The sequence below is a fragment of the Corvus moneduloides genome, chromosome 7, assembly GCF_009650955.1.
Source record: "Corvus moneduloides isolate bCorMon1 chromosome 7, bCorMon1.pri, whole genome shotgun sequence".
Classification (NCBI taxonomy): Eukaryota; Metazoa; Chordata; class Aves; order Passeriformes; family Corvidae; genus Corvus; species Corvus moneduloides.
The window spans coordinates 20,883,491-20,909,385 of NC_045482.1; the positions used below are offsets into that span (position 1 = coordinate 20,883,491).

The following is a 25,895-nucleotide window of genomic DNA, read 5'->3' on the forward strand; positions in this document are numbered from 1 at the left end:
TTAAAAGTGACTGGCCTATCATATGGGAAGGGATATTCAAATGGCACCACCTTCTTTTGGCCATGTGGTTGCAATTTGGTGAATCCGTACAGAAGTATAGCTGAAAAGTTTATCAAATCAAATATTAGTATCAGCAGACACTGTTAGAAAGTAACTTGAAGTATTTTCTTTGTATGATCCAAACATAAGTATAGTGGATGCGGAATAAGAGGAAGGGCTGCTATTAAAGAGGCAGAGGGAACATTATGAATTAATAATTATTCGTATAAATAATAAAATTAATTAAATTTACTCTTTTTGGGAGAAATAAAGATAGCTAGAAAGGACAAAATGAATGGAAGGATAAGAGAGAAGAGGGAATTGAAGGGAAGATTAAGTAGGTAGAATATACTAAGAAAGAGCCTAAGGGAGTGCAAACATAAAGGCAGGCAGTTCATCGTTGCAGAGAAAGTATACTTAAAACCTCAGAAATGTCTCCAGAGGTCCCTTCTCATTCATGCATTTCAAGCCACCTGGAGGCTTTAGCCCTTTACCCCCATGTCTTTTGCACCAAGGTGAAAGGACAGTGGAAAGGAAGCAAAGTGTCTTTGATAGAGCTGGTTTTGACTTGCATATGTGGTAGTCTCTATCCGCAATTAAATACTCATGCGTTCGTAAAACAAACTTGTCATGTTGTTATTTTAGTTTTAAAATGTGTAAGCTCAGTGATGAGGGGGATTACCAACTCAGAACTTTTGAGTTGTATTGTCTTTTGACAGGTCCTTAAAGCACATCCAGACTATCCAAAGATCAGGAAGGAAATACTGGACAAGGCCCGTGCATCTTTAAGAAACTGAATTTGTTTTTTGTATGACTCATGGACTTTTGTTAATCAGTCTTCGGAAACTATGAATGAAATACTGCAGTGACAGACCATGTCAGCAAAAAAGTACTGTGGAAATGGTGAATTTTACTATATTAGAGATCTGGATTATTTTTAAGAAAAATGTGCAACACTGAAAGAAATTGTATTTGTTCTCATTCAGGAAAGAATACCGCTCCCATGTGTGTTATGTAAAGTGTCATCCTAACAAAGTGTTATTGGCCTTATAAAAATGTTTTAAACATATAACTCAGTATTCTGTTGTGTTTATTTGGAATAACACTAAAACAACAACGTGTCTTATCTAGTGGAGGTGCATTGTTAAGATGCTGGATTTCAGTTTGTGAAAACCACTACTTCGTAATTACAATGTAATCTTTATTAGTACAGGTGTATTTCTAAATTATGAGGGTGTTTTATTTCTACATATATTAAAGGAATGCTTTATTTTTTTAAAAATCTTGAAAACAGCTCTGCATTGTTCTTAATTAAATTTACATTCTAAAATGAAAATGTAACAGTTGAAATTTAGATCCTATGTGGATGTTCAGTTAAGACTTTCATAGATCATACAGGTTTTACACAGAATTTGCTTTCTGCTCATGCTATTATCCACCTGTCAGATTTCCACAAAGAGAAATGTTCTTAATTTGTAGTGTTTAGTCTTTCAACATTGTGTGTATAGACAATAGAGTCATATTTGCAGGAATTGGCACTCATTTTGTTTAATCTCTATAAAACATCTTTTTAGAAAAATAGCTCTTATTACAAGGGATTCTGAAGCTTGTCTCAGAATATATCTGTGAATCTTTAGGGGAGTAGTAGTGTGTCATGAATGAGTGAAGGGAAGGAGAAAGATCAGGTTTCTTTTCACTGATGCAGAATGTTTGAAAAAACACTGTTGTACTGCTGTATTTGGTTTTCAAACAGTGCTTGTTGTATGTGTCTTACTAGAAAAGTAATGTTTTGGCATGAAAAGCGAATTCTTAATGGTACTGATTAAGTTTCTATATTTTATAAGCAATTTGAGTTTTTAAGCTTTTCCTGTTTACATTGTGTAAAGTCACTTTCAGTTTGATTTTTGGGTTTCTTTTTAGGACAACTCAATGTTAAGGCTACAAAAGGGAGCCTGTTTACAGTTGTATGTAATCTTGCTTATCAATAACTGGGTGCTGTATCATGGGTACCTTTTTAGCCTTGTTTCCTGAATACACTGAGGTGCATCACTTGGACAATGATGCTGCCTGCTGGTGGTTGTTTGGTCCTGCATTCCAGTAACTTAGCTGTTGGTCAGCTAAACTAAAATGAATAGATGCATCTCAGGACTCTTAACACTTCTACAAGATTTGTGTGAATATTAGAATTGAGACTCAAATAAGTGGCGTCTTCTTCCCTAGGGATCCTTGAAACATACGGTGTTGCTTTGTCCCTTCTGTTCGAGCGCTGTCAGTCAGTGTGTACATGACCGTACCAGGCACAATACAAGCCCCCTGGTTTTTGCATGTAGGTTTTGCAGCATGATAGACCTCAGAGGAGGAAGATTTAGTATACTAGGGAAGAACTGATGGTATGGGAGTGAAATGAGGAACATGGAAGGATCTGGAAAGTGCTGAGGCGGGGGGGGGACTCTGACAGGTGGGCTGTGGGGGTCAGTAGGCTATAAATTCTTAAATTACGCTCTTTGGTGGCGTTTTTTCACTATTAAAAACCAAGTACTTATTGAGGCAGTTTCTAGTAAAACAGCATTTCTTTGTACACAGCCTTATTCATGCAGGATCGATGTGGTGTTACTTCCTGGATAGCATAGGAATAACAGCTGAAGTTTAGAATAAAAATAGGTGCAAGATGTTTTCAAAAAAGCCAAGACATCTGCATCTGATTTGTTTTTCTCATATGATGGACATTAGCTTCTCATAAGATGGATGTGACAGATTAAGTCATGACAATGGTAAGATACAGAAATTGAACTGAGACTTTAGGCTTTCTGTGGCTAACTTCTGATGAAGAGCTTTTTGTACACCATGCAGGTAAGATTTCTGAATTCTCATTAGCCATCTTGAGCATATCTAGACACTGGTGTCTTTTTATAGATGAGGTCTTTAAGAGTACAAATGAGACACATATTTAGATTTCAATTTAAAAAAAAGGCTCTAAGTAGTCTTTCAGAAAAAAATCTTGCTTTAATGTAATCTAAGAAGAAATAAATGCCCTTTCCATATCCTTTTTGGTTTATATAAGCCAATTTAAGTTTTCCTGTGCTCATTTTCTGCTTTCTCTGCAGAAGAAATGGTTTGGTGTTATTCCTTTCTGCTTTTACTGTTTCTTACTTTAAAAATGCATGTTTTGAAGTTTGGTGGGGGGTTTTAGCTCCTTAATAAATGGGTTTGAATGGAAGAGACTTCTGCAATGGAAGGGAGTCAGTAATGCTAATTTCAAAGCCCTGCACTCTTCAGTGTGATGTTGCTTAGCAACCCATCTTCCAGTTTTGCCTTTGATGAATAAAAGAGGGGAGTGAGGCCGCGGTTTCTATTGATTCATTCACTGAAACTGAAAATCTAAGCATCTTGTAGCTATAGCAACATAAGCCATAGGTGTCTCTTCCTCTTCTCTCTTGACCCCCTTTCATCTGCAGGTACAGAATGCCCAGAATATCTTCTAGAGGAAATGGACAATTTTTGGTAACACTGTACTAAATAATATTTTCTGTTTTAATTTGCTACTGGATTTTTCAGATTTGTACCTATGCTAGAAAGATGGACTAGGGAGTCTCATTAGGCAAAAATAATTAGTATAAATAGCTAAAAATAACTAACCTAGTAAGACTCTTACCAAAAATAGAGTAGAAGGAATTGTAAGGGGGTTTCCCCCGTTTCTGGACTAGGTTTGACTATTGCAAATAATCTCTCAAATATGACTATAGTAATTTTTAGAAAGGCTGCAGACTCCCTAAAATCAGGCAGCTCTGGTTTAGTAACCGAAACTTTAATCTTTTTATTCATTAGATGAGTGAGTAATTTTATAAACATACTTTAAACAGAGCTTGTAATTTTAGACAATTTGCTGAAGATTTTCTGAATTACTTATCTTTGAAAGGTGATGTTTCAGGGAAGTCTCAATAGTAGCAGTAGGTTCTGGCTCTTTAGAAGTTGATGATAACTCAATAATGTATTCCACATAAATGCTTAACAGGGAAAAAATAGGAAAAGAGCTTTAGGAAATATTTCAGTAGCAAGTACTTCTCCATCACCTTATGACTGTCACTTTTCAAAGATCTCAATAGTGATTTTGCTGTCTAGCTTCATTTGCTCTCTGGCTTTACCTCTTGCTTCATCTTGCAATGAAATTAGAACTCTGTGGTTTTTGCAACATTGACCTGCCATAAAGTGTTGATAATTGGACCATTACTGCAAAAATCTCATGCTTTTGTCTCTGCTGAAAGTTGTTGCTAATTATGTGACATGGTGCTTGCTAAAGGAGAAGCTATGTGAATGGTCTAAGTCTTGTTTGGAAGTGGGATGTTTTTTGATACTGTTCAAGTCCACACTAGAAATTTGCCTCACTTGAATTTTGTGCTACAGAAGTTGAACACTGGCTGTGCCTGTCTCAGGGGATGTAGTGCTTAGTACAGTTTAAGCATCAGCTGTCAAAGTCATAAGGAAGGATTTTAACATCCTAGAAATAACAGAATATATGAAGTGTGAGAGATTTTGGTCGAAATCTTATTAAGTGTTCCTGAGCAATATTAATTGCTAAAAGAACTAGTATCTCCATTTTCGGCACTGTTGTGACACAAATCAGTGTAACTACTGCCAACTCCCCTTGTACTTGCTGAGTGCCTTTAGGTACCTGCGGTTCAGCAGCTCAAAGAAAGAAATTTTGAAGTGCTGGGGTGAGACGCTTGATTGTGCTGCTATTATTTGAGAGTAGGAAGAAGGGGAGACTCTACACTCTGTTACGGGAGTGCAAATACTACTTTTGGGTTTCTTCTCCCCCACATTAAACCATGCTTGTGTAGAAAAGTGATTCTGTATCTATCTCTCTGGAAAACTGCATTGTGAAGAGAGGGAGCTCAGTGTGATGTCCCTTGTCCCAGTCTGTGATCTCACCTCAGAGGGATTTTGTGTTCCGTTTCCCAACCATGTGAGCTGGGCGTGCTTGGTCAACCCCGTGTTGCACGCCGTAACACTTGGGTGGTTGAAGCAAGCCCCGCCGCCGCTGCCGTGCCGCCCTAGCTCGGCCGTGCGGCGCTGGCTGCGCGCTCTGTGCCGGTGCCAGAGCCCCGTGGCGCGGGGCGGGCGCGCGATGGGCGCAGCGGCTCCCCGGGCGCGCCCCCGCTGCCGCCGCCGGCCGCCTCGCGCACCTGGCCGCCAGGTGAGGGCGGGGCGCGGGCGCGCGGGCGCAGGCGCGGGGCCGGCCGCGCGCACCTGGCGGGCGCGGGGCGGAAGCCGCAGAGCCCGCCCGGCTCCGGCCTCCCGGGGCTCCGGTGCCGCCCGCGCGGCAGCGCCTTCGCCGTGCTCCCGCCGGACGAGGTGAGTGGGGGAGCCTCGGAAGGCACCGCGCGGCTCCGCTCCTCCTTGGCCTCTCCAAGGGCTGTGGCCGGCGGCGGGACAGCGTCCGGTGCCGCTTCTCGTCCGCTCGCCGCAGCCCGTGCGGGCGCGCCCGGCGGGGCTCGGCAGGCGGGCTGGAGTCGTGAGGTGAGGGAGCGGTCCTGGGGCGGGCACGGGGCCGGGGCTGCCCCGGGGGTCCCCCTCAGGCGCCCCTTGGCGTGCACGCTCCACGCGCGGTCCCCTCAGATCCCACCGAGGCCGCCGGCCCCAGTGGCCTTCCCGGGGCCGGGACAACCCAGCCGTGCGAGCTCCGCTCCGCTCCGCTCCGGGCGAACGTGGAGTGCGCGAGGAGCCCAGGCTGCCGCCTGTGCGGACACGGAGCTCCGGGAAGTGCCGGCCGGATGCACTGTCCGAAGCGAAGGTATTGACCGAGGGAGGTGTCTCTGCCACGTACGGATCCCGCCCAAGGGTTTGCCCGCAGTACCGCATTCATTCGGGGCGGCAGGGTGATACCAGCTGTGTACATTGCCAGCTAACTGGCGTATTTCATCCTATACCAAGGGCTTTTAAAGAGTTGCCGCATTGTCTCTGCCCTCCGGCGGTTTGTTAGTCTTCTGCACAGCAGGTGACAATACTTAGAACAATGTTTGCTTAGGTCTGGAGAACTGACTGAAAAAGTGTATTTTAAATTTAAAAACCTTAGTGACATGGATTTTTATTTTTTTAAACTTTATGTAAAATATTCTTTTACAAAGAAGGATTTATTAATAAATATTTTTGTTGGTTAAATTAAAAAATCACTGGAAATACAGATGTTACGTATGTATCTCAGTAGCATTGTACATGTTAGTCTTCTGTAACAAAAATACCTCTTTTGTTTAAAAAATTATAAATTGTATTGATCAATTCAGTCTTGACTAAAGCCAGTGGTACGCTGCTGAGCTGCCAGACTTAGAGCCTGAGACAAAGCAGCCAGTTTAGAGGGTTTGGTTTCCTTTTTTAGCCAGGTTTGCTCAGTGGCCTGGTCAATTTGGCATCTGCTACTGTCATCTCAAGGCTTCTCAATAACAGAGCAAAGTAAAAATTAAGTTAGTTACCGAGAGCCTGAACTGCTATTTTTGTTTCACTGTGGGAAAGAGCAGACCAGTTTTCCTCCTCCTTGTAACTGCTATTGCCACTTAACGTGTCCCTTTTTTGGGGTGGGGTAATACCAGAAGCAGGCCGGATATCTTGAGCCCTGTCAAAACAGGAACAAGATATAATTGCCCTCTCTGGGACATTTCCCCAGTGTCTGTGGTTCTAGGTGACACACTGTGTTGCTTTGAGGCAGTTTTTTTTTTTGCTTTGCCCAAGTTTGCTGCCTGGTTCGCTTGTTCCAAGAGCTGTTACCTAGCCCAGGGTTTTCCCTTTTTTTGGAATCAATGTAGAATCATGTTCATGATATGAAATGCTGATCAGTTGCCTGCCAACACTTAAGAGTTTCTCATCCTAATCTGCTCATTGTTGTGCCTGTCTTCTTCAAGATCTGAAAGTGCCTCAGGTTTCTAAACCATAAAGGACTAGATTTTTTTTAGTCATGTAAAGCATAGATTTAGTTACTTACTGTCTGTCTTACTACTGTCTGATTTTCCCTAAGACTCACTGAGTTCATGTGCCTTAGGAAATAGTTCTGCTTACAAACAAATAAGTCATATCACAAAACTGACAATAATTTAGTAATTAAATTCTGGAGTCAAGTGACTAGATACAGTGGACTGACATTATTCAGCACTGAAATGTAGCTGGAAAAGAGACACTGAAGTGGGTAGAGGTGGAAAGTGAAGACACCTATGGGAGCTTCCAATAAATATTAGTTCAGCAGTCACTAACCCAGTAAATCTCCCACGAGGAGACTTTCTTTGCTTTACTCTTATCACTTAAACAAAAGTTTAAGGCCAGTTAGAAAACTGTGATTTCAAGACCTGCACTTGATACTCGGATGTTTTTGTTATCTTAGAAATGTTCCTACAATCAGGAAAACAAACAGAAGTCCTCTGGTTATGGTCCAGACATTATCTTCTGGTGCTTAAATGAAAATGATACACTAATCCTTCTAAGTTAAAACAGTACTTTACAGCTGCTATCATGCTCCCTTTTCATCATTGCATTTTTAGGGACAGTCAGAAATAATTTAAATGGTGGCCCAAAACAATCTGACCAAGGGAAAAATAAGGAAAATACAGAGTTGAGTGAAATTTAAATTTGAGATAAGTGCATAACATATCCCAGGTCTGTAAAAATAAGCCATAAAAACTTTTATAAAATATGGTTACTGTGTATTTTTACTATGCTATCAGTTGTCAAAGGGAACTCTCTTCTCTGCCTATCACTTGCAGTGCTTGGCAGTAGAAAAATAGTCATGCTAACTTTGAAAGAGCATGTGAAAGTTTGAAGCACTTCCATTAAAATACATAGAAGGAGGTTTGGTGATGGTTTGTTTGGGGTTTTTCCTCATTTATTTTTTTGATCTAAATGCAACTGCTGAAGGAGATACTTGACTAAGTTGTGTTTCAGCAAGCTGTTCTGTGCTGCTGTTGCTCAGAATTTCTTCAGCCTTCTTCAGTATGCTCATCCAGAAAGTACAGCTTCTAATTTCTCTGTCATAATCAGTGAGGCAGGTTGCATCCAGTATTTGGTAGAATAACTTGTGCCATTAGTGTTTCTAAAATGAAGGCCCAGGAACCGAGCACATTCAGTATTCCTCTTAAAATTTTTTTCAGGAGTGGAACCACACTTCTACTGGCTGAGCTTCAAAGAATGTACCCGGAGGAATAGCACCTGGGCTTAGTGAATTTCTATTTCTTTTAGGTATGTGTACCCTATTTAGGAGCGCATTCAGTAGGAATTCTGAGTGGAACAGATAAACTAGTGTGGAGATAGAAACTAGACAGGTGATTCTGTTTCTCATTTTCATGTCTTTAGTCTTTAACTTCTGTACATTTCATCATTTGTTCCTTTACTTAAGTCAAGGGCTAATGTTCTTGAAAACAGTAGCATAGTTTGCTAAACTTTAGCAACTTGTTTAATTATTCCCAGTTTCTGAAGTGCTTTTGAATGGTTTTGATTCTATGAAGAACCTTCATATTCGATATAAAGCTAAACCTTTATGAAAGGTTCATTCTGAATTAGATGTTTCTTAGTCTGTCACCAAAGGTGCTTATGTGAATGGATGTTCCTCTGGGATGTACTTCTAGGAAGTGCAAACAGTTTTGTTCAGTGCTTTATTTATTTATTTATTTATTTTCCAGTAGAAAAAAGCATCAATTTCCATGGTGGTAGAAGATGAAAATATCATTTACTGAACTGATTATTTCAGTAACTAATGTTTTAGTAGCAATTACATTGATACTCATGCAAAGAAAACAAAAAGCCCTGTCTAGAATTTTAGATTCAGAGATACCGGTAGTGGAAGTAGCACTTCTTACAGTTAAAATATCCTGAAGTATATTTGTCAGAGTTTTGCTAATTTGGTGAGAACAGTTGATCATCACTGTCAGGTTTGTTTGGTTTTTTTCTAAAGTATTTGCTCAGTGTTTTTATTCGCACAGCCACCTTCTGATGAAGGGGACTGTAAGGTTTGAGAAAGGCATTGTATACTTTGATAACAAGGAAAAATAGACAAGCTTTTTATGAGACTGTGCTTCTGGAATTATAGAAGAATTAGATTAAGTTGAAGCCAAGTTATCTAGTTAAAAGAGTTGTGATTAGAATAATTCCGAAGCATTTTTTCCCTATTTTTCCCATTTTTTAGGATTTTTGTTTTGGTTTGGTTTTAGTATTTTTAGGGTTTTTTTAGGTTTTTATGTTCTATAAGCAATATTGTAAGGGAACATTTGAAACCTATTTAACATTTGGATAAAAGAAAAGTAGATTTTAAAATAGTTTTTTTAAAAAAACTGACATCAGGTGTATTGTTGATACTAACCCCAATGAATTCTGTCTCACTCGCATGGTTTGAAAGAATTTCTGCTGATTTGGGTTAATGATACTTTCACTTTTTTATAAAAGATGATTCTCTACAGTGTTGTTCAGATCAAGCTAACAAAAAAAAAAATCATAATTTTCTGCTTGTAGGCCACATTAGCAAGGCTTTCTTGTAAGAGTTTTTGCAGACAGTCTGACATCAGAACCAGTGGGTGGCATAATGTAACATAGACTGCATTGAATTCTCACACTGCCCATGTGATGTGGTTTGAAGTAGTGTGGCAGCTGCTTTTTGGCACTTTTAGAAGACTTTTGTAGTACATTTTAGTTTCCTGATTATTTTCTTCCTAAAAAAAAAAATCCAACTTCAGATGTTTAGGGCTAGTTATTTCAAAGTGCTGTAAGAATCCAGACTACTATTAGTGAAAACAACACTAATGAAGAGAAGATTAAACACTTTGCTAAACAGTCACCCCAGGGAGTTTAATCATGCCACATACTTCTTCAGCATGTCCTGGAGGATTGAATAGTAGCTTGGTCTGTGTTTACTGACACATTGCTATGCTATTGAAAATGTGAGAGGCATTTGTGGGGAATAAAGATTGTATTTCTGACTACAAAATTATCCTGGTAAAAAACCCTAAGTAAGATACAGCTTTCATGGCAAATGTTCTTTGGACAATGTAGCTTCTGTTCTGGAACTGCTGCTTTTTTTGTGCAACAAAGAACTCTTCTCTTATTGTAAGCAATATCCCTATCAGATATTTTGTCAACAAAGATACATTCAGCATTTGTCTATATCAAAAGGTTTTGCTGTATGCTTGTGGCAATCAAGCCTCTGTCCACTTGGTGTTTGCTGTACATACTATTCCAAGGCTGTCACTTGATCCTTTCTTAAAGAAACATCACTTGCTCTTGTTTCTGTGCACGGCCTGCTGCCATGTATGCTAGTAGAGTGTACTAATCCACACAGAAAGGGGTAAGTTGTGTTGCTGTCTCCCACAATCCACCTAACTCAAGGGAGTTGTCTTTTCTAGGGACAGACACATTTCATGTGTGTTGTGGCAGCATGCTCCACGTTTCTTGTTTCTAAGGCATCTTATGACACCATGTATTTCAGATATATATATAGATAGATATAGGTATATATATAAAGATGTTTTCTTTTTTTTCCATTTGAGGAAGATATATTTATAGTGCTTATTGATTTCTAAGCTTTAAGATTTACTAGTATCTTACACGCTTGGGCATGGTGTACTGAGAAACAGTAATGTGATTTTCTTTTTGATGGTGTTAGGAAAGCATTCCTGATTAGCAACCTGCAGAGACTGTTGCCCCTGCAGTGCTGGGTGCTAATCTGTACATACGGTTGGTGTTTTACATTGTATATTGCACTTTCATGGCAGGGTTAGGAGGTGAGGATGACTGCACAGGTGGCCTCTGTGATAAGAGACATGGGGCTGCCCCTCCACGTCCACACTCTCATCCTGGGCTGGACACAGCTGGTTTGAGCCAGCTGTAAAGTAGACCCACTGTTGGCCAAAACTGGGCCACCCAGTGTAGCAGGTGGTGCCTCTGTGATGAGGTATTTAAGAAAGGGTAAAAAATACTGCACAGCAGCTGTGAGAAAGAGGAGTGAGAAAAATAAGAAACCCTGCAGAAACCAAGGTCAGTGAAGAAGGAGGGGAGTAGGTATTCCAGGCACTGGAGCAGATATTCCCCCTGCAGCTCATGGAGAAGACTGCAGTGAAGAAGAATTACTCTGCAGCCCATGAAGGACCACCCCAGAGGAAGTGTCCACTCTGCAGCCTGTGCAGCACCCCAGGCCAGAGCAGGTGGATATACCCTGAAGAAAGCTGCAGCCTATGGAGAGCCCTTGCAGGAGCAAGATCCTGGCAGGAACTGCGACCTGTGGATGGCCTATGCTGGAGCAGTTTATGCTGAAGTACTGTGCTGCACAGAGAGAACCCGTGCTGGAGCAGGGGAAAAGCGTGCAGAGGAAGGAGTGCTAGAGATGAAGTCTTACAAGCTAACCACAGCCCTATTAGTCATTCCTTCTGCACCACTATGCAGAAAGGAGATAGAAGAATTGGGAATGAAGCTGAGCCAGGGAAGGTAGTTTGAGCCTTTGTTTCTCACCATCCTACTCTATTTTTAATTGGCAGTAAATTCAAATTCATCATTAGAAGTCTGTTTTCCCTGTGACAGTAACTCGTAACTGATCATGCTGTCCTTAGCTCAACCCATGTGGTTTTCCATCTTATTTTGTCCCCGCTGTCATGTTGAGGATGGAAAGCGAGAGAGTGGCTGGGTTGTTGTCTGGCAGCTAGTCAAGATCAACCCACCAGACACTGTGAGAAAACAAGACATTTTTCAGCCTGGTAGTTTGGTAATTTGGTTGCAATCCTTTCATTGGGAAGGAAAGTTTTTATTTGTAGTCTTCCACTATAAAGGTATTGGTATTGCAGTTCAAATGTTTCAGCAGTAAGGAAAAATGGGAAAATAAAATGTGACACAGACAGAAGTGGACTGGTTGGTTTGGTTTGGTTTTTTTAAATTTTGTGAGTTGTGAAGCGTGTTTTTGGTACCTTTTAGTATGTTGTAATATGCTTCCTCTTTGCACTCTTAACAATAACTCTGTTGTAAAAACACTGTAGTTTGAATGTATGGGTTTATTAAGCTGACATAAGCTTTGAAATACAGTATAATATGAAAGAATCCAGATGCTTAGTTTCTCCTGCAAATACTTGAAGGAAACCAGGTGAGGGGTGGGGTTTTTTTGTTTTCTCTGACTTGTATCTCTTCCTGAGTATATATTACTCCAATTAAGATCTACTTGTATTTCAGAGGAATAAATAGAAGTTTTTTGCAATTTTGTGGTCAGTAGTTAACAAGTGGGAACTAACTTTGGCTTTTAGCTAGATGCTGTTTATTTTTCTTCTGGACTCGCATACATGCAATTTAGACAAAAATGAAGCTATTCCCTGAGTAGCTATCCCAGCTATTCAGGCTGGTTGCAGAATGCATCTTCTTCTTGTAAACTGCCAGTTTGGCAAAGAGAATTTAATTCAAATTACTCAGATTTTGGTAGTCCTCAAATGTCTTTCATAGTTTCATCTTTGAAAGCAACTCAATAATTACTTGTCTGTGAAAAAAATAGTGGCAGAAACTTTAAAATTGTTGAAATAAGTTGATTGAGAAGTCTTTCCTATCTTTATAGTTCACTTTCCATGTGGCTCTTTCTGACATGCAGCTTGAACTAATGTATGGATTCCACCTGTTTCTCTTCTGTCCCATCATCAAACTAAAATTCCCTGCTTCTACAAGACTTTATACAACACTTTCTTCTAATTTTAAACAAACTAATTGGAAGAAAATAAATATGAAATAGTGGCACTGTGTAGAAATACTGTTTTATTCTTGTTGGTATTCCTGGTTTCTGGTTCTTCAATGTGAAGTGTATTTAAAAAATAAAACCCAAAACAAAAAACAGGGGAAGGGCATTTTGGATATCTTATAGATAGGTTTGATGTCTCTTTAAGTGATGTAGCATGTGTAACGTTTGATTTTTGGGAGTTGTGAATTAATTCCTCTCCATTAATTTCTTATGGCTGTATATAGTTAAATATATTCGATGTCTAAATGAATACTATTTGTTTTAATTTACAGGTGCTATAATTTCAAGAAATGCTGTGACATATTTGAAGAACAGCACTCACAGAAACGTCTGTTGTGTGAAAATTTTTAAAACTAGAATGGCCTTGAAAAAGACACCTAAACTATTTAAGGCATTTTTTCACTGGAAACTTTGGAAGTTCAGCATTATTGTGTTTGTCTTTCTGGTATTTTTATTTTTATTACAAAGAGAAGTGGGTGTTCAAGATTTCAAGGATGAAGCAGGGATTGAGCCAGTTCTTGGAAAGAAAAGTCATGTATTTGGTCTTGTGTTAAATGCTATGAACAATATCAAAGGTGCAAAGCCAAAAATGCAGATAAAAGCACCTGTTAGGCAAACTAAGATTCCTGGAGAGAGACACTGTTTGCCAGGGCACTATACTCCAGTGGAACTAAAACCCTTTCTAGATCGGCCCCTTCAAGATCCTAATGCTCCTGGAGCTTCTGGAAAAGCATTTAAAACCATCAACTTAAATTCAGAAGAACAGAAAGAAAAACAGGTTGGAGAAGAGAAACACTGTTTTAATGCATTTGCAAGTGACAGGATTTCTTTACATCGAGATCTTGGACCAGACACTCGACCTCCTGAGTAAGTTTAAATGTGTATGTTCTAATAGTTGAAAAACTTCTCAGAAATTCAGACTGCAAAGTGATTTGAGAGTTCAGCAGTAGGTGATAGTTTAGGAAAGTCTCCTAGCTATACATAATGATTGGCTGTACATAATGATCCACAGTGTCAAAGCCAAGAATGTTTAGAAAAGCTCACTTCTTTCATGGCTTTGAATTCAAAGTAACCATATTTAAATAAGGTGTTCTGCTTTTGCCTTTAAGCTAAAATTTCTGAGTAGCTTTCAGGAAGCCTGCTAAGTTTTACTTAGAAGAAAACTAAAAATGTGGTTTCAACATTTTTCCAATTTAAACACCACCCCCCATTTTTTTAGTATTCAGTGTTAGTAAAACCACTGGCGTAATTTAATAAATTAGGAATCGTAAACTGTTGAGCAAGGTAATGGAAGGTCTCAGCAGCAATCTTGTAGTATTGAAAAATTTTATAAATATAGACTGCAGGACTTGGGGAGAGTGGGAGAGTGGGTTTAGTTATGAGTCTCTGTCAGTGTCAGATGAAATGCTGTCAGCCATCTGTGGCAGAAGTGGCTAAACTTACTGAGCCGCTGATGATACATGTGGTGCAGCTCACCATAACCTTTCCGAGAGCATAACTGGGGAGATTTTGCTTGTGTATTTTGTGAGGCAGTGACTGTGGTTATTACCTTGGGGTGTCTTCCAGTCCCTGAAGCTGACAGGCAATAAACACTAAGTGTGCAACTTATGAATACAGAATACAGCATTGTCATCTTGACTTGCCGTTGGATCTAAAATTATGTTTAGGATATGTCAGTCTTGAAAAACTGTAGGTTTAAAATTGTATCCCTTGAATGGGATATGCTGCTGTAAGGATTACATAGTATTTCTTCAAAACTTTGAAATTTGAATTGGATAGGTTGTATTTTTCCTTGTAAACGCTGCATTTTTCTAATAAATATTTTTCTTTGTATTCTTAGGTTTCAGCAGTAATGGTGACTTTTGAGTCAGCTCAGTCAGTACCTGCTGCTGTCAATAGAATAACATTTTTTCCTGAAGAAGGCTTGGGTATTATATGAAATGTACTCAAATGTGTCTGAGACAGAAGCAGAACTAAGTTGTTCAAGTGGAATTCTCAGTCATAATATTTTTTTAAATATTCTGAACAACTGCTCCGTTTGAAGTACCTACCTTTGCACTCCAGTACTGGGATAGAAAACAGAGAAGCTGAAATATTTAATGTTCATTGTTATAAAGCTTCGTACTAGAAAGAAAAGTTTCTTTTAAGAGTTTGAGTAAAAAATTATTGTCCATTTTGTAACCCCTGACACTTTCTAATCTGTAGATGTATTGAACAAAAGTTTAAGCGTTGCCCGCCATTGCCAACCACAAGCATTATCATAGTTTTCCATAATGAAGCGTGGTCAACTCTGCTCAGAACCGTTCACAGTGTGATGTACACATCTCCTGCCATACTGCTAAAGGAGATTATTTTGGTGGATGATGCCAGTGTAGATGGTAAGAAGTCTTTCTGGTTTTGCTTCTTTTCCTGTTTGCTTTTTTTATTGAAGGCATGTTGGGATTGCAGATAAATTGGCTAAGAGGATGTCTCTTTACCACTCTTGACATGCATAACAGTATTTATTCTAAGTGGTTTTGTTTCTTTCTTTTTTTTTTTTTAGATTTAAAATAGCCCTCCCCAATCTTGTTTTTCCATAAGGTAGTCAAATATTAAATTCTTGTGCTCTAAAAGGTTTTTAAACCCCATATCTATTTTTTCCGGTTCTGATGCTGATTTAACTGCATAACTGCTTGCATGACAAGTATTTTTGTAATTTGTGTTTCAAACCAACTGCAATTTGTAGAACAAAATATCCAAGTATAAATTGGCCCAGAGTTGTAGGAATTTGCATTTTATCAGTGGTTGTCTTTATGCAAATTAATTTCGTTAATATGAAGGGAAGTGTCTTTATTAGATAGTAAAATAATTTAATGGAAAAATAATCTTCAACGGTCAAGCTGAATCTCAAAAATAAATATATACTTAGTGTGAAGACAAATGCAAGTTCAAAAATCTTTGTATGCTTAGCTTTAGATGAACAAGTCTATACATACATTCTTCTATTAATGTATTTACACTTTTTTGCAATTCTGTATTGAGTATATTGAGACATTTGGATGTGAAATATGTTCAGTAGTATAGTTTAATACTACGGATGGGCAGAATAAAGAAGATGATGTGGGATATTTAATGAGATGTGGGGTTCCTTCTCAAACTTTGAACATTTAAACAGTTTTTTTTATGGCTTCTGTTGCTGCTGTAAATATTGTAGCCTTTGAAAACTCTGTAAGTGTGCCATCAATTAAGGAAAAAATTCGCATGTTCTGCAGATAATGTAGGTACGAGATCCATTTGCTATGAAAATGGAATTGAAATTCAAATGGTTATCACTGCAGCAGAGATGTACTAGCACACCCTTTCTTGTTCAGAATTATTTTAATGTTCCATCTCCTGTTCTCTGCTGGTCACCTCTTCCTACACCCCTACCCTCAAAAACCTCAGCTCCTAAAAATAACCTTCAGCGGACAGGAATTTTTATGGCTTTGATGTTGAGGTAATTTCTGGGATTAGTGCGAGTTGTTTATCTTGTTAGCTTAATAGTGTAACATTTTGGGCAGTGGCATGTATGTACACTGAATATCCTGACACTGATTGCTCTTTCTAGAATACCTGCATGATAAACTAGATGAATATGTGAAACAGTTTCAAATAGTTAAAGTAGTCCGTCAAAAGGAAAGAAAAGGTCTGATCACTGCACGCTTGTTGGGAGCCTCAGTAGCAACAGGAGAGACCCTCACTTTTCTGGATGCTCATTGTAAGTGCAACCTGTAACTGTGCCGGGTCTGGTTTATAATGCTGTTGTCTTTGATTTAATGTTGAAGATTTTTTATGAATTATAAATGTTAGCAATATATCATCTTTCCTATTTCATAGTCTCAAAAGTATAATTAGCAATGCTATTTAAAAATAGTCCATAATGGCTTGCTGGATGTTAAAACATACCCTGTGTACTACTTTATAGCCAAGCAAAAAGTCAGTGTTCCCATTTTCTCCACAGGTGAATGCTTTTATGGCTGGTTAGAGCCATTGCTGGCAAGAATAGCTGAGAACCCTGTTGCTGTTGTAAGCCCTGACATTGCTTCTATAGATCTCAATACTTTTGAATTCAGTAAACCATCTCCTTATGGGCATAACCACAACAGAGGAAATTTTGATTGGAGTTTGTCCTTTGGATGGGAGTCTCTTCCTAAACATGAGAATAAAAGAAGAAAGGATGAAACCTATCCAATTAGGTAAACATTATTTGAGCACTATTTAAATCCTTCTGTTTCCATGGAGTTTTTCTTACGAACAGCAGTTTGTAAATAAATTAATTTTTCAGATGAGTATAATCAGACATCTTAGCATCTTAGATGTGTTTTGTAATACTTCCTTTAAGAACCACATTTTAAAGCATTCATAAAAATATAGCCTACTTAAGATAGTAATTGCTCTGCATTATTTCTTCTACATACAGTGGAAATTGCTAATACTCCTCGGGGGAAAGGGCAAAGGAGGATTATACACAGTTTTTTCAGAGACAGTACAATGATTCTGTGTCTTCATTCACTTTACTTGCAAGAATGACAAAAAGGGTCAGAGCACCCAAATACTAAGCTGATACAGTAGTGCCTTTGATGATAATTGCGCCTGCTTTGTCCACAGAGAGGTTACTGGTCTGTAGGAGTCATAGCTTTGCTCGATATCCTCCATACAGAGAAAATTTATTAGTTTTCCCGATGCTTTCTTTTATACCAGCAGTCATTATTCTGAATGAGTTCTTAATAAATGGCAGTAAGCTGTTAAATGAGATTCTTTGTGAACATATTTAAGTGCTAGAAGTATTATCTATGCCAGGAATATGCATCACTGTAGTGAAATACTAACAATTGCATGGGAAATTCCTAGAATAGTTGCACTATGATTTTACATCTATATTTAAAAACCCTACTATCTTTAAAATTTTGTTTTTGCAGAACACCTACTTTTGCTGGAGGTCTCTTTTCAATATCAAAACACTACTTTGAACACATTGGAAGCTATGATGAAGAAATGGAAATATGGGGAGGTGAAAATATAGAAATGTCTTTCAGAGTAAGTTTAGCTCCCTCATTAGTAATTGTCTCTATGCTGACAGTGTAAGGGGATTTGAGAATAAATTAGTATTAGATCTTGACTCCTCTGTTCAATCAGCCAACTAGGACAAGGAAAATTGAATTACTAATTACCTGTGAAATAAAATACAAACATACTCACTAAACTGTTTTTGATTTTTTTTTTAGATATTTTTAGGGTTCATTGTAGTTTCCAGGTTTTATCTGATTAGGAAATTCACTTACGGTATGCTTGATATATGTACTCTTGCTAGTGGTTTGATGTGTTCTGGCAAACAATAATATTACTGAATTTTTTTCCACCCCCTGAATTCTAATTGCAGTGCACTTACACACTAAATGTTATTATTAGGTATGGCAATGTGGTGGACAGTTGGAGATCATGCCTTGCTCTGTTGTTGGCCATGTCTTTCGCAGCAAGAGTCCCCATACTTTCCCAAAAGGTACTCAGGTGATCACACGTAATCAAGTTCGCCTTGCAGAAGTGTGGATGGATGAATATAAAGAAATATTTTACCGAAGAAACACAGAGGCAGCAAAAATTGTGAAACAAGTAGGTGGTGGTGGTGGTATTAGAAATCACACTTGCTGCGGTGAAAGTTTTGGTGAGCAAAAGTTATTTATTGACAAAGTACGTAAGGATTCTAGATATTTTAAGGAAAAGACAGTTCAAGTTGCTTAATGCTGTAGCCCCAACAAACATAAGAAAACTAAAGTGTTTGGGTGGTGAATGTTGATTTGATATTGTGAGGTTTATTTTTTGGTGATTTTTTTCATGCCTTCTCTAAAATCCTGAGTTGTTTGCATTGTGCAGGTACAGGAACTACCAGAAGAGCATGAGAGAAACTACTGAGTGTAGACAATGTAAACAAACTTATTTTTTGGAGTGAGAATGTCATCTTGTTAGTCTCAAGTTACTTAGTATTTTTACTGACTAAGCAGGTTTTGTTGTTCTTTAGCAGCAGGATAAAACTTATTTGATGATGGATAACCATCCTGTCTCTGTTTAAAAATGTCAGTTATTTTCAAGGGAGGTTGGGTGTTGGCTTATTTATTTTTTAAGTTTTCTGCCCAGCTAGAATCTAGAATTTTCTTTTAGAAGCTATTTTTCCCCCTTCATGTGATAAATTTTTGTGACTATTGTATCACTGAAAGCATTAGATTTCCTAGGCATGTTCAGCAGCTAAACAACTGAATTTTGTTTGGGAGATTCTACATTGTACTGGATATTATGCTTACTATTTCATTAATCCAGTTTGTTCTTTCACCTTACACTTCTAGTGAGATCAGTTGGCTTTATGGCTGTCATCAGTATGGCCTTATTTGTACTTTCCCACTTCATGGCACAGTGTTAAAACTTCCTTGGGACTAAAGATACTTCTATTTTTTCCATCTTGCAATGTATTTTTCTTTTAAGTGCTTTGAAATGCTGCAGGCAGGATGTCAGTGGTGTTATGACACTGAGAGACAGCAGTAACTGTAGTATTACAGCATTAACTAGAAAAAAGTCAACAAAGGAAGCTTAAAACTTGTGTAGTACTACACAGAATATCACAGCTTTATGTGTGCAAAATGAATGTTAATGTATTTATCTTCTTTACTTCCCTTCCTCTAACAGAAAACATTTGGAGACATATCAAAAAGACTTGATTTAAGGCAGCGTCTGAAGTGTAAAAATTTTACCTGGTATCTCAATAATGTTTATCCAGAAGCGTATGTGCCAGACCTGAATCCTTTGTTTTCTGGATATGTAAGTGGAGATCCTTATTTTCTATATTCTTCATTGTCCAGGAAGTTTGCTGATCTCTTGTACTACCTTAGCCATAGCTTTTAGACTTCAGCTATCTTTAACTGCTCTATGGTTTTCTGCCACTAGTCTAGACAAAGAATCTCTTCTGCATACCTTTTATAGCTTTTTCAATAGCTATGTAATTTTCATTTTTCATTTATGTCGAAAGTCATTTTCCCTGCCAAATAACTTTAGACTTTGCACTGCTAAAACAACAACAAAAAAAATTAAAGTAATAGTTCTTAGCTTGAAGTGAACATGAATTTTCAGCATGTATTTACAAGTAACTTTCCCTTCCTCCTGTTTTAAGTATTTCATGTGAATCTGTTCAAATTGTAATTTGAATAACAGTAAGATTGTACAGGGCAGGCTAATAACTCCATGTGTGACAGTGTAGTTACTAGGTAGGCTTTTAGTTAGAAAAGATCAACTGAGAAAACAGGATTTTTAGATTAGAGCATAGCAGAAATTAAAAATGAACTAACAGCTGTAATTGTTGTTAAACTAAAGGTTACTTTTTTATTTGACTGAGACAGTTTATATTTTTGTCATTCCACTGAGCTTTTTTTATCCTGATAACACCCTTTCTTTAGTTAAAAAATATAGGTAACCGCATGTGTCTGGATGTTGGTGAAAATAACCATGGCAGCAAACCATTGATTATGTATTCTTGTCATGGACTTGGAGGAAATCAGGTAAAATATTTGACACCTGAGTTTTATTCTCTCTCCTGCTGTAGCTTTACCATATAAAACTTTTAATTAATTTTAGAGAAATTGACTAATTTTTAATATGAAATTTCTCTATCTCTTTTTTCCTTTTTTTTTTTCTTTAATACTTAATGCCTATATATATTGTTAAAGGAAAATTCCATACCACTCTTCATGTTGTGTCCCGTTTCCAATGTTTGAACTTCAGCATACAAATTCAGATTTCAGACACAGTTGCAGTGCTTCACTTGCCCTCTCCTTTCTGTGCAAAACCTTTTCATGCCACCCTTACTCCTGTCTTGTAAGTGTTGTCTTCTTAATTCTTCCTTTCCTCATGCTTCCTCCTATTGCTTCTTTCTCTGTCACCAGGACTCGCACTGTCAAGGAAGATGTTGGTTGGAATCCGGCCAGTGGGAGGCCAAGTGTCCAGGCCTGAGCCGCCTTCCCTATCACGCTTGCAGCCTCACAGTGTGAGGTCAAAGTGGCCTATCCTGTACTGGCTAATGCAAGTGAATAATGTGATTCCATTTGTTCAAGAGGAGCTCTCTTTGGTCCATAGCTCTTAGAGGCAGCAATGGTGCTCTGTTTCTTCTACAATATGACTTGCAATAGATGTCAGACACTGAATCGTTCAGTCATTACTGTAATACTAATAGAAGGAACATCTCCTTCCCTGCCCAGAAATGCACACTTCTCTGTTGCCTTCAAAAGTGAATAAAATGTGTCAACTGTAGAACCTTAATAATTAAAGGTCAGCAAAGGTCCAACAGCTTTTATTAGAATATAATTGTTATCTTGGGGAGAGAGGGTGTTAAATTTTTTTTCAGTCTTAAAAGACATCCATTGATGGCACTGTGAAAATTGAGACACATAATCCTAGTCAGGTGATACCTTCCCAACCATTTTTAGTGAGAGATGGCATGCTGTCTAGATTAAGAACTACCCTATTACGCTAGCTTCTCACAGGATTGAATTTGGGGTTTTATTCGATTGTGGATTAATCCTATTAGCCTTTTCACATTCTCACAGTCATTAATTTGGGAACACTGTAGAAAGAGACATTGTATTAAGAGATCTGCTGTATGCTTCTATTATTCTCACTTTCTAAGTTATCTTGGGCTATACTAAAACCCTATTCTTTCAAGTGTTATGTTTTTTGGTTTCCCTCCTGCTACAGAATAACAGTCTGAATCCCTTTAAATGCCAGCCTTCAGAGAATAGATTTTGCTGATAATGCTTGCAAGATGCATATTTGCTTACTTAACCCTTCTCATTACAATGCTCTGGTTTCAGTTGTTCTCCATTCTTTACCAGACTTGTAGCAGTGTAGGCTGATATTTCCCATGCTGTCATCTTCGTCCATATATTTGAAATGGGAGTAGAAAAGAGAACCTAGTTTTCAGAGTTGTACATCAGTTGTATATTATTCTTCCTTTTTAGATTATTGGAGGCTGGAAACGTGCTCATTTCAATATCCAAAATGAATAAAGTTCTAGACCTAGCTTTCAAGTCATTATTTTCAGGTCTTACAGGGATTTTGAAGTTCCAAAAATAAATCAGGACAGATTTAAGTCAGATTACCAGATTACGAGTAAATTACTGTGTCTAAATGACTAAGCAGGTCATTTCTGTCAGTACCTGTTTTGAGGACTAATACTGGTCATAGAGTCTTAAGAATGAGATGCCTGTTTGTTAAGAGTGAGATGCCTGTGAGATGCCTCAGTGCTATTCCTACATTGTTTCCAAGGTAGTGAGGAGGTGATTGCTGACCATTGGAAAATGGAAAGCCAGAGGGGGGTAACTGAGCCTGGCCTTAATATTCAAAGGAAAGATATGGTGAAGGTTGCTGACATACAGAGGCAAGAAACAGTAGCAACCAGATGTAATGTTAGGGATTCTGCTGGTTAATGTGGGGGAAATAGAAGAGATCAGGATGTTAGGTTAGGGCTGGAGGGGTAAAAGGACAGCTGTGTCTGTAACTGTTATAAGTAAATCCCTGTTAAGACCAGAATTACAGCTGAGCCTTAAGAGTACTCTGCTGTCAGGAAATCATGGTAAAATGAGCTCACAAAATACATGCTTATTATTACTTTTCTAATGGTTACCTCACAAGAGGATGTAACAGCATCCAATTGTTCCCATTTATTGTTTAGATCAAGCAGCAAAAGCTGGCATACAGGAATCAGTATTGTTTCCTGTGACAGCTTTTGTTGGTTGCTCTAAGAAAAAATCCAACAACAGAATTGAGTACAGATTTTTAAGGTCAATAAATGCCAAAATTTAAGTTATCCATACAACCATCTCCACTCTTCAGTTTGTCTCCTTGGATTATATATGGTTTGTGTGGGAGTAAGATTTTGCATCATAAGACACATGCAGCAAGTGTCATTTGCAATTAATACATACAAGTATAAATTAGTATTGCATCAATACTAAAAACTACTTTTAGTTTTGTAAACACTTTTGAAGTGTCTGTGCTAAAAATCAGAGGAATTATTCTGTAGTCTCAAATGTTTGAATGAGAAAAGAAATGTATTATTTTGTGTATGGAAATTTGAAAGGCTTGATTTAGTTTAACACTTTTCATTGTGTTTATTTACCAAAATTTTAAAAAATTATTTAAATAGTACTTTGAATATTCTGCACACCATGAAATTCGCCATAACATCCAGAAGGAGCTTTGCCTGCATGCTGCCAAGGGACCTGTGCAGCTTCGCGAGTGCACCTACAAAGGCCAGAAAACCTTTGCTGTTGGAGAGGAGCAGTGGCTGCACCAGAAGGTATATATCTTGGGCAGTGAAATGGCCTTTTTGTTAGTGATCTTCAATATTAGTTAATTTTGGATTTCCAATAAAAGCACAAACACCAGCAAAACAAATACTCTCAAGCCAAAAAAGAGTAAGTTTAGTTTTGGCAGAAAAATGTAGATAATTTCAGCTTTTCAGTTCCACATCAAAATGCGATGTCACTAGTAGGAATGTCACTTAAAAAACCAGTTGATATCCTCTAGTTTGTTTGTCTAGACATCCACCTGGAAGTCAATTCAGATGTTTTGTATCTTTTAAAATATTTTACAAAATTTTCTTGACAAAGCAAGTTGGCACTTGCATACTACTTACGTATTTTCTAGTCCCCTCTGCACCACCTGCATGAGCTTACTCTAGAAATCAGCTTAGGGGAGGAACCGTGGGGGGAAATAGCATGCTCATGGTTTGTTCACTTTTTCTTTTCCTCCATTTTTTACTCACTTTAGGATCAAACTTTGTACAATGAAGCACTCCGTATGTGCCTTACAGGAAACGGAGAGCACCCGAGTTTGGCATCCTGTAATCCGTCAGACCCTTTCCAGAAATGGATCTTTGGTCAGAACGATTAAGATTTAATATTATAGGCCAGAAGCAGTTTATTAAAAGAAATTTTGAACTGTGATCATATACATATACTGTATTTTTACATGATAGTTCAAATGCAAAATGTTTAAACAGTGTCTTTTCCCTCTTAAGTTGGATATAAAATGTGTCAGCAGTGATTTCCTAAGAGTCTGTTACACCAAAGATAATTGGGATCCTGGTTATTTTTTGTTTACAGTATTTCTGTGATAAGACTTTATATGTTGACCACTGATTTATGGATCCTATTAGTTCTCTTTCACCTTGGGAGCCATACGTAGGGGGTTTTTTCAGCATTTTTTAAGTACTTCTGAAGAAGACTAATTTTCTCTGTAGAGTTGCAAGAAATTATTGTCTACTGTCTAAAACCCAATACACTTTATATGTATCTTTTTATGCTCAAATGGCTGACTTATTTTTTTTAGTAATTAACTTTACTCAGTAAAACTTCCTTAATATTTTTTAAGTTCCTTCACTTGGAAAATTAAATATTTGATTGTCAGGTCAAAGCCAAATAAGCCACCACATTGTGCTCAGCTTCTAGAATGTCAGTTCTTTTGTAGTAGAAAAAAGTAATTCTCACTAAAATATGTATTTATGATTATTTTAATGGAAAATCTGCTTATTTTGATACTAATCTTTTGTTTAGCCAAAACTTTTTGTATATTTTTACATTTCATGAACTTAAAAATTTATTATAAAGTTGTATTATAATAGGCTTCCGAGCTGCTTAACAGTCACACATTTTTTCATCATTCTGTTCATTATTGCTTTTAAATTACATGTTATCTACTAAACTTTTGCCCCTACCTTTTAGTGATTTATGCAATATTTACCTCACAGGTTTCTAATGTTATCCATATGTAATTTCTTGTGCAAATTTCTTGTGTAATGATCTTTTTTTCTTATTTGTTTCCCCTTTTACAAAGGACTGATCTCAGAATTATCAGTCTCAGTGAGATCTTGGCCTTTCTAACTAGTTTGCTAATTATAGAAAATAATATAGCATAATCAAATATATAATCAATTTTTTAAAATTTGTAAAATTAAAACAAAAGTATTTGGCTGCATGATCAAATATAAAGCTGAGAAGGGGTGGGTGTTAAGATTGAATAGGACAAAGTACACTAATAATACATCTGTTATTTTGTCCTAGTAAATAAGTAATAGATAAATGCTAACTTAGGTCTGGTGGGTGAATGGATGATGATGTGGGGTTTTTTTTACTTCTGTGGTGGGGAGGGAGCCTGTCTGTACATAATTCAGTGGTACCTGACTAATGAGTTCAGTTTCTGAATAAAAGCAAGAAATCCTTTCAGTAGTTATAAGTCATCTAAAAGACAAAAAAGTGAATAAGCAAGGACCAGTGATAATTTTCCAGAAGCATTAACTCTTAATTTTTTTTCTGGCTTGCTAATGCCTTTGAGTTGTATCTCAGCCTTTGTAAGGCTTTTGGAGACACCTGTGAGAATATCCCATGAAGTTAAAGCTGTACAACTTAAAATAACTTGATACAGTGTGAACAGAAATTGTTGAAAAGACTCTACCAGGAAGGGTTAATTATACCACTGAAACTGGAAGGTTGTGTAGAACAACACTGCACAAAGATCCACCTGTGTCCTCTGATAAATATTTTAATTTGTTAATGGAATACAAGGTACTACTACTTTTGCAGATAAAACCAATATTGGAAGTGGAACAAATGTGGTGGATAAAATGGGTGAGTTCAGGAAAAACAGAATGCAGGTCTATGCGAAAATTGTTGAACAGTATAAATAGAGGATGGGAGATTACACACAGAGCTGCTGTGCTGTGTTGAACCTCAGGTTTGGAATAGAAACTCAGTGTCCAAGGAACCTGTTCTAGAAGACAAGGTATTTATTAGCATACCAGTTTAAAAGTACTTGTTCTTTTAGTTCTCAGTTCATGTTATATAGAAAATGTGTATTTTTAATATCACTGAAGGAAATTTCTTCATGCAACCTGTTTCTCTTACAAGCTTGTCAGATTGGGATATGCATATATGAAACATCATTTCTCTACTCATTATCAGGTGGGGTTTTGTTGGTTGTTTCAGTTTTTTTAAGAGCTAACATTTCAAACCAGAGTAGAATTTAAATTGCAAGGAAACGAGTGTTTTGTTGCACTTGGAGGTAGGAACCT

The 25,895-nt window shown here is 37.7% G+C and overlaps 2 protein-coding genes across 7 annotated transcripts in view; both read left to right on the forward strand.

Annotated features, from left to right (window-relative positions):
• TTC21B (tetratricopeptide repeat domain 21B) overlaps positions 1 to 3,378 on the forward strand; it is a 37,045-nt gene extending 33,667 nt beyond the window's left edge. For 3 of the 4 annotated variants that reach the window (XM_032114642.1, XM_032114640.1, XM_032114641.1), the window contains one exon: positions 759 to 3,378. In XM_032114642.1, the coding sequence (XP_031970533.1) occupies positions 759 to 836 (78 nt within the window). In that variant the 3' untranslated portion in view covers positions 837 to 3,378. The remainder of the gene's footprint in view (positions 1 to 758) is intronic. The other variant, XM_032114639.1, reaches the window with a different exon arrangement.
• A 1,909-nt stretch (positions 3,379 to 5,287) lies between these two features.
• On the forward strand, positions 5,288 to 25,053 carry GALNT3 (polypeptide N-acetylgalactosaminyltransferase 3). Of its 3 annotated transcripts, none has more exons than XR_004241450.1 (12): positions 5,288 to 5,391; positions 8,169 to 8,256; positions 13,042 to 13,636; positions 14,975 to 15,147; positions 16,356 to 16,505; positions 16,749 to 16,983; positions 17,707 to 17,824; positions 18,197 to 18,397; positions 19,463 to 19,594; positions 20,227 to 20,328; positions 20,713 to 21,094; positions 22,971 to 23,057. XR_004241450.1 is itself a non-coding variant. In XM_032115423.1 (12 exons), exons 3-12 carry the CDS (start codon positions 13,128 to 13,130, stop codon positions 23,717 to 23,719), a joined length of 1,896 nt encoding a protein of 631 aa, XP_031971314.1. In that variant the 5' UTR covers positions 5,288 to 5,391; positions 8,169 to 8,256; positions 13,042 to 13,127; the 3' UTR covers positions 23,720 to 25,053. The 3 variants fall into 3 exon arrangements, 2 of the variants coding, with proteins under 2 accessions (XP_031971314.1, XP_031971315.1); XM_032115423.1 differs by lacking the exon at positions 20,713 to 21,094 and adding an exon at positions 23,597 to 25,053 and having other exon boundaries at positions 22,971 to 23,123; XM_032115424.1 differs by lacking the exons at positions 8,169 to 8,256; positions 20,713 to 21,094 and adding an exon at positions 23,597 to 25,053 and having other exon boundaries at positions 22,971 to 23,123.
• Positions 25,054 to 25,895: the final 842 nt, after the last annotated feature.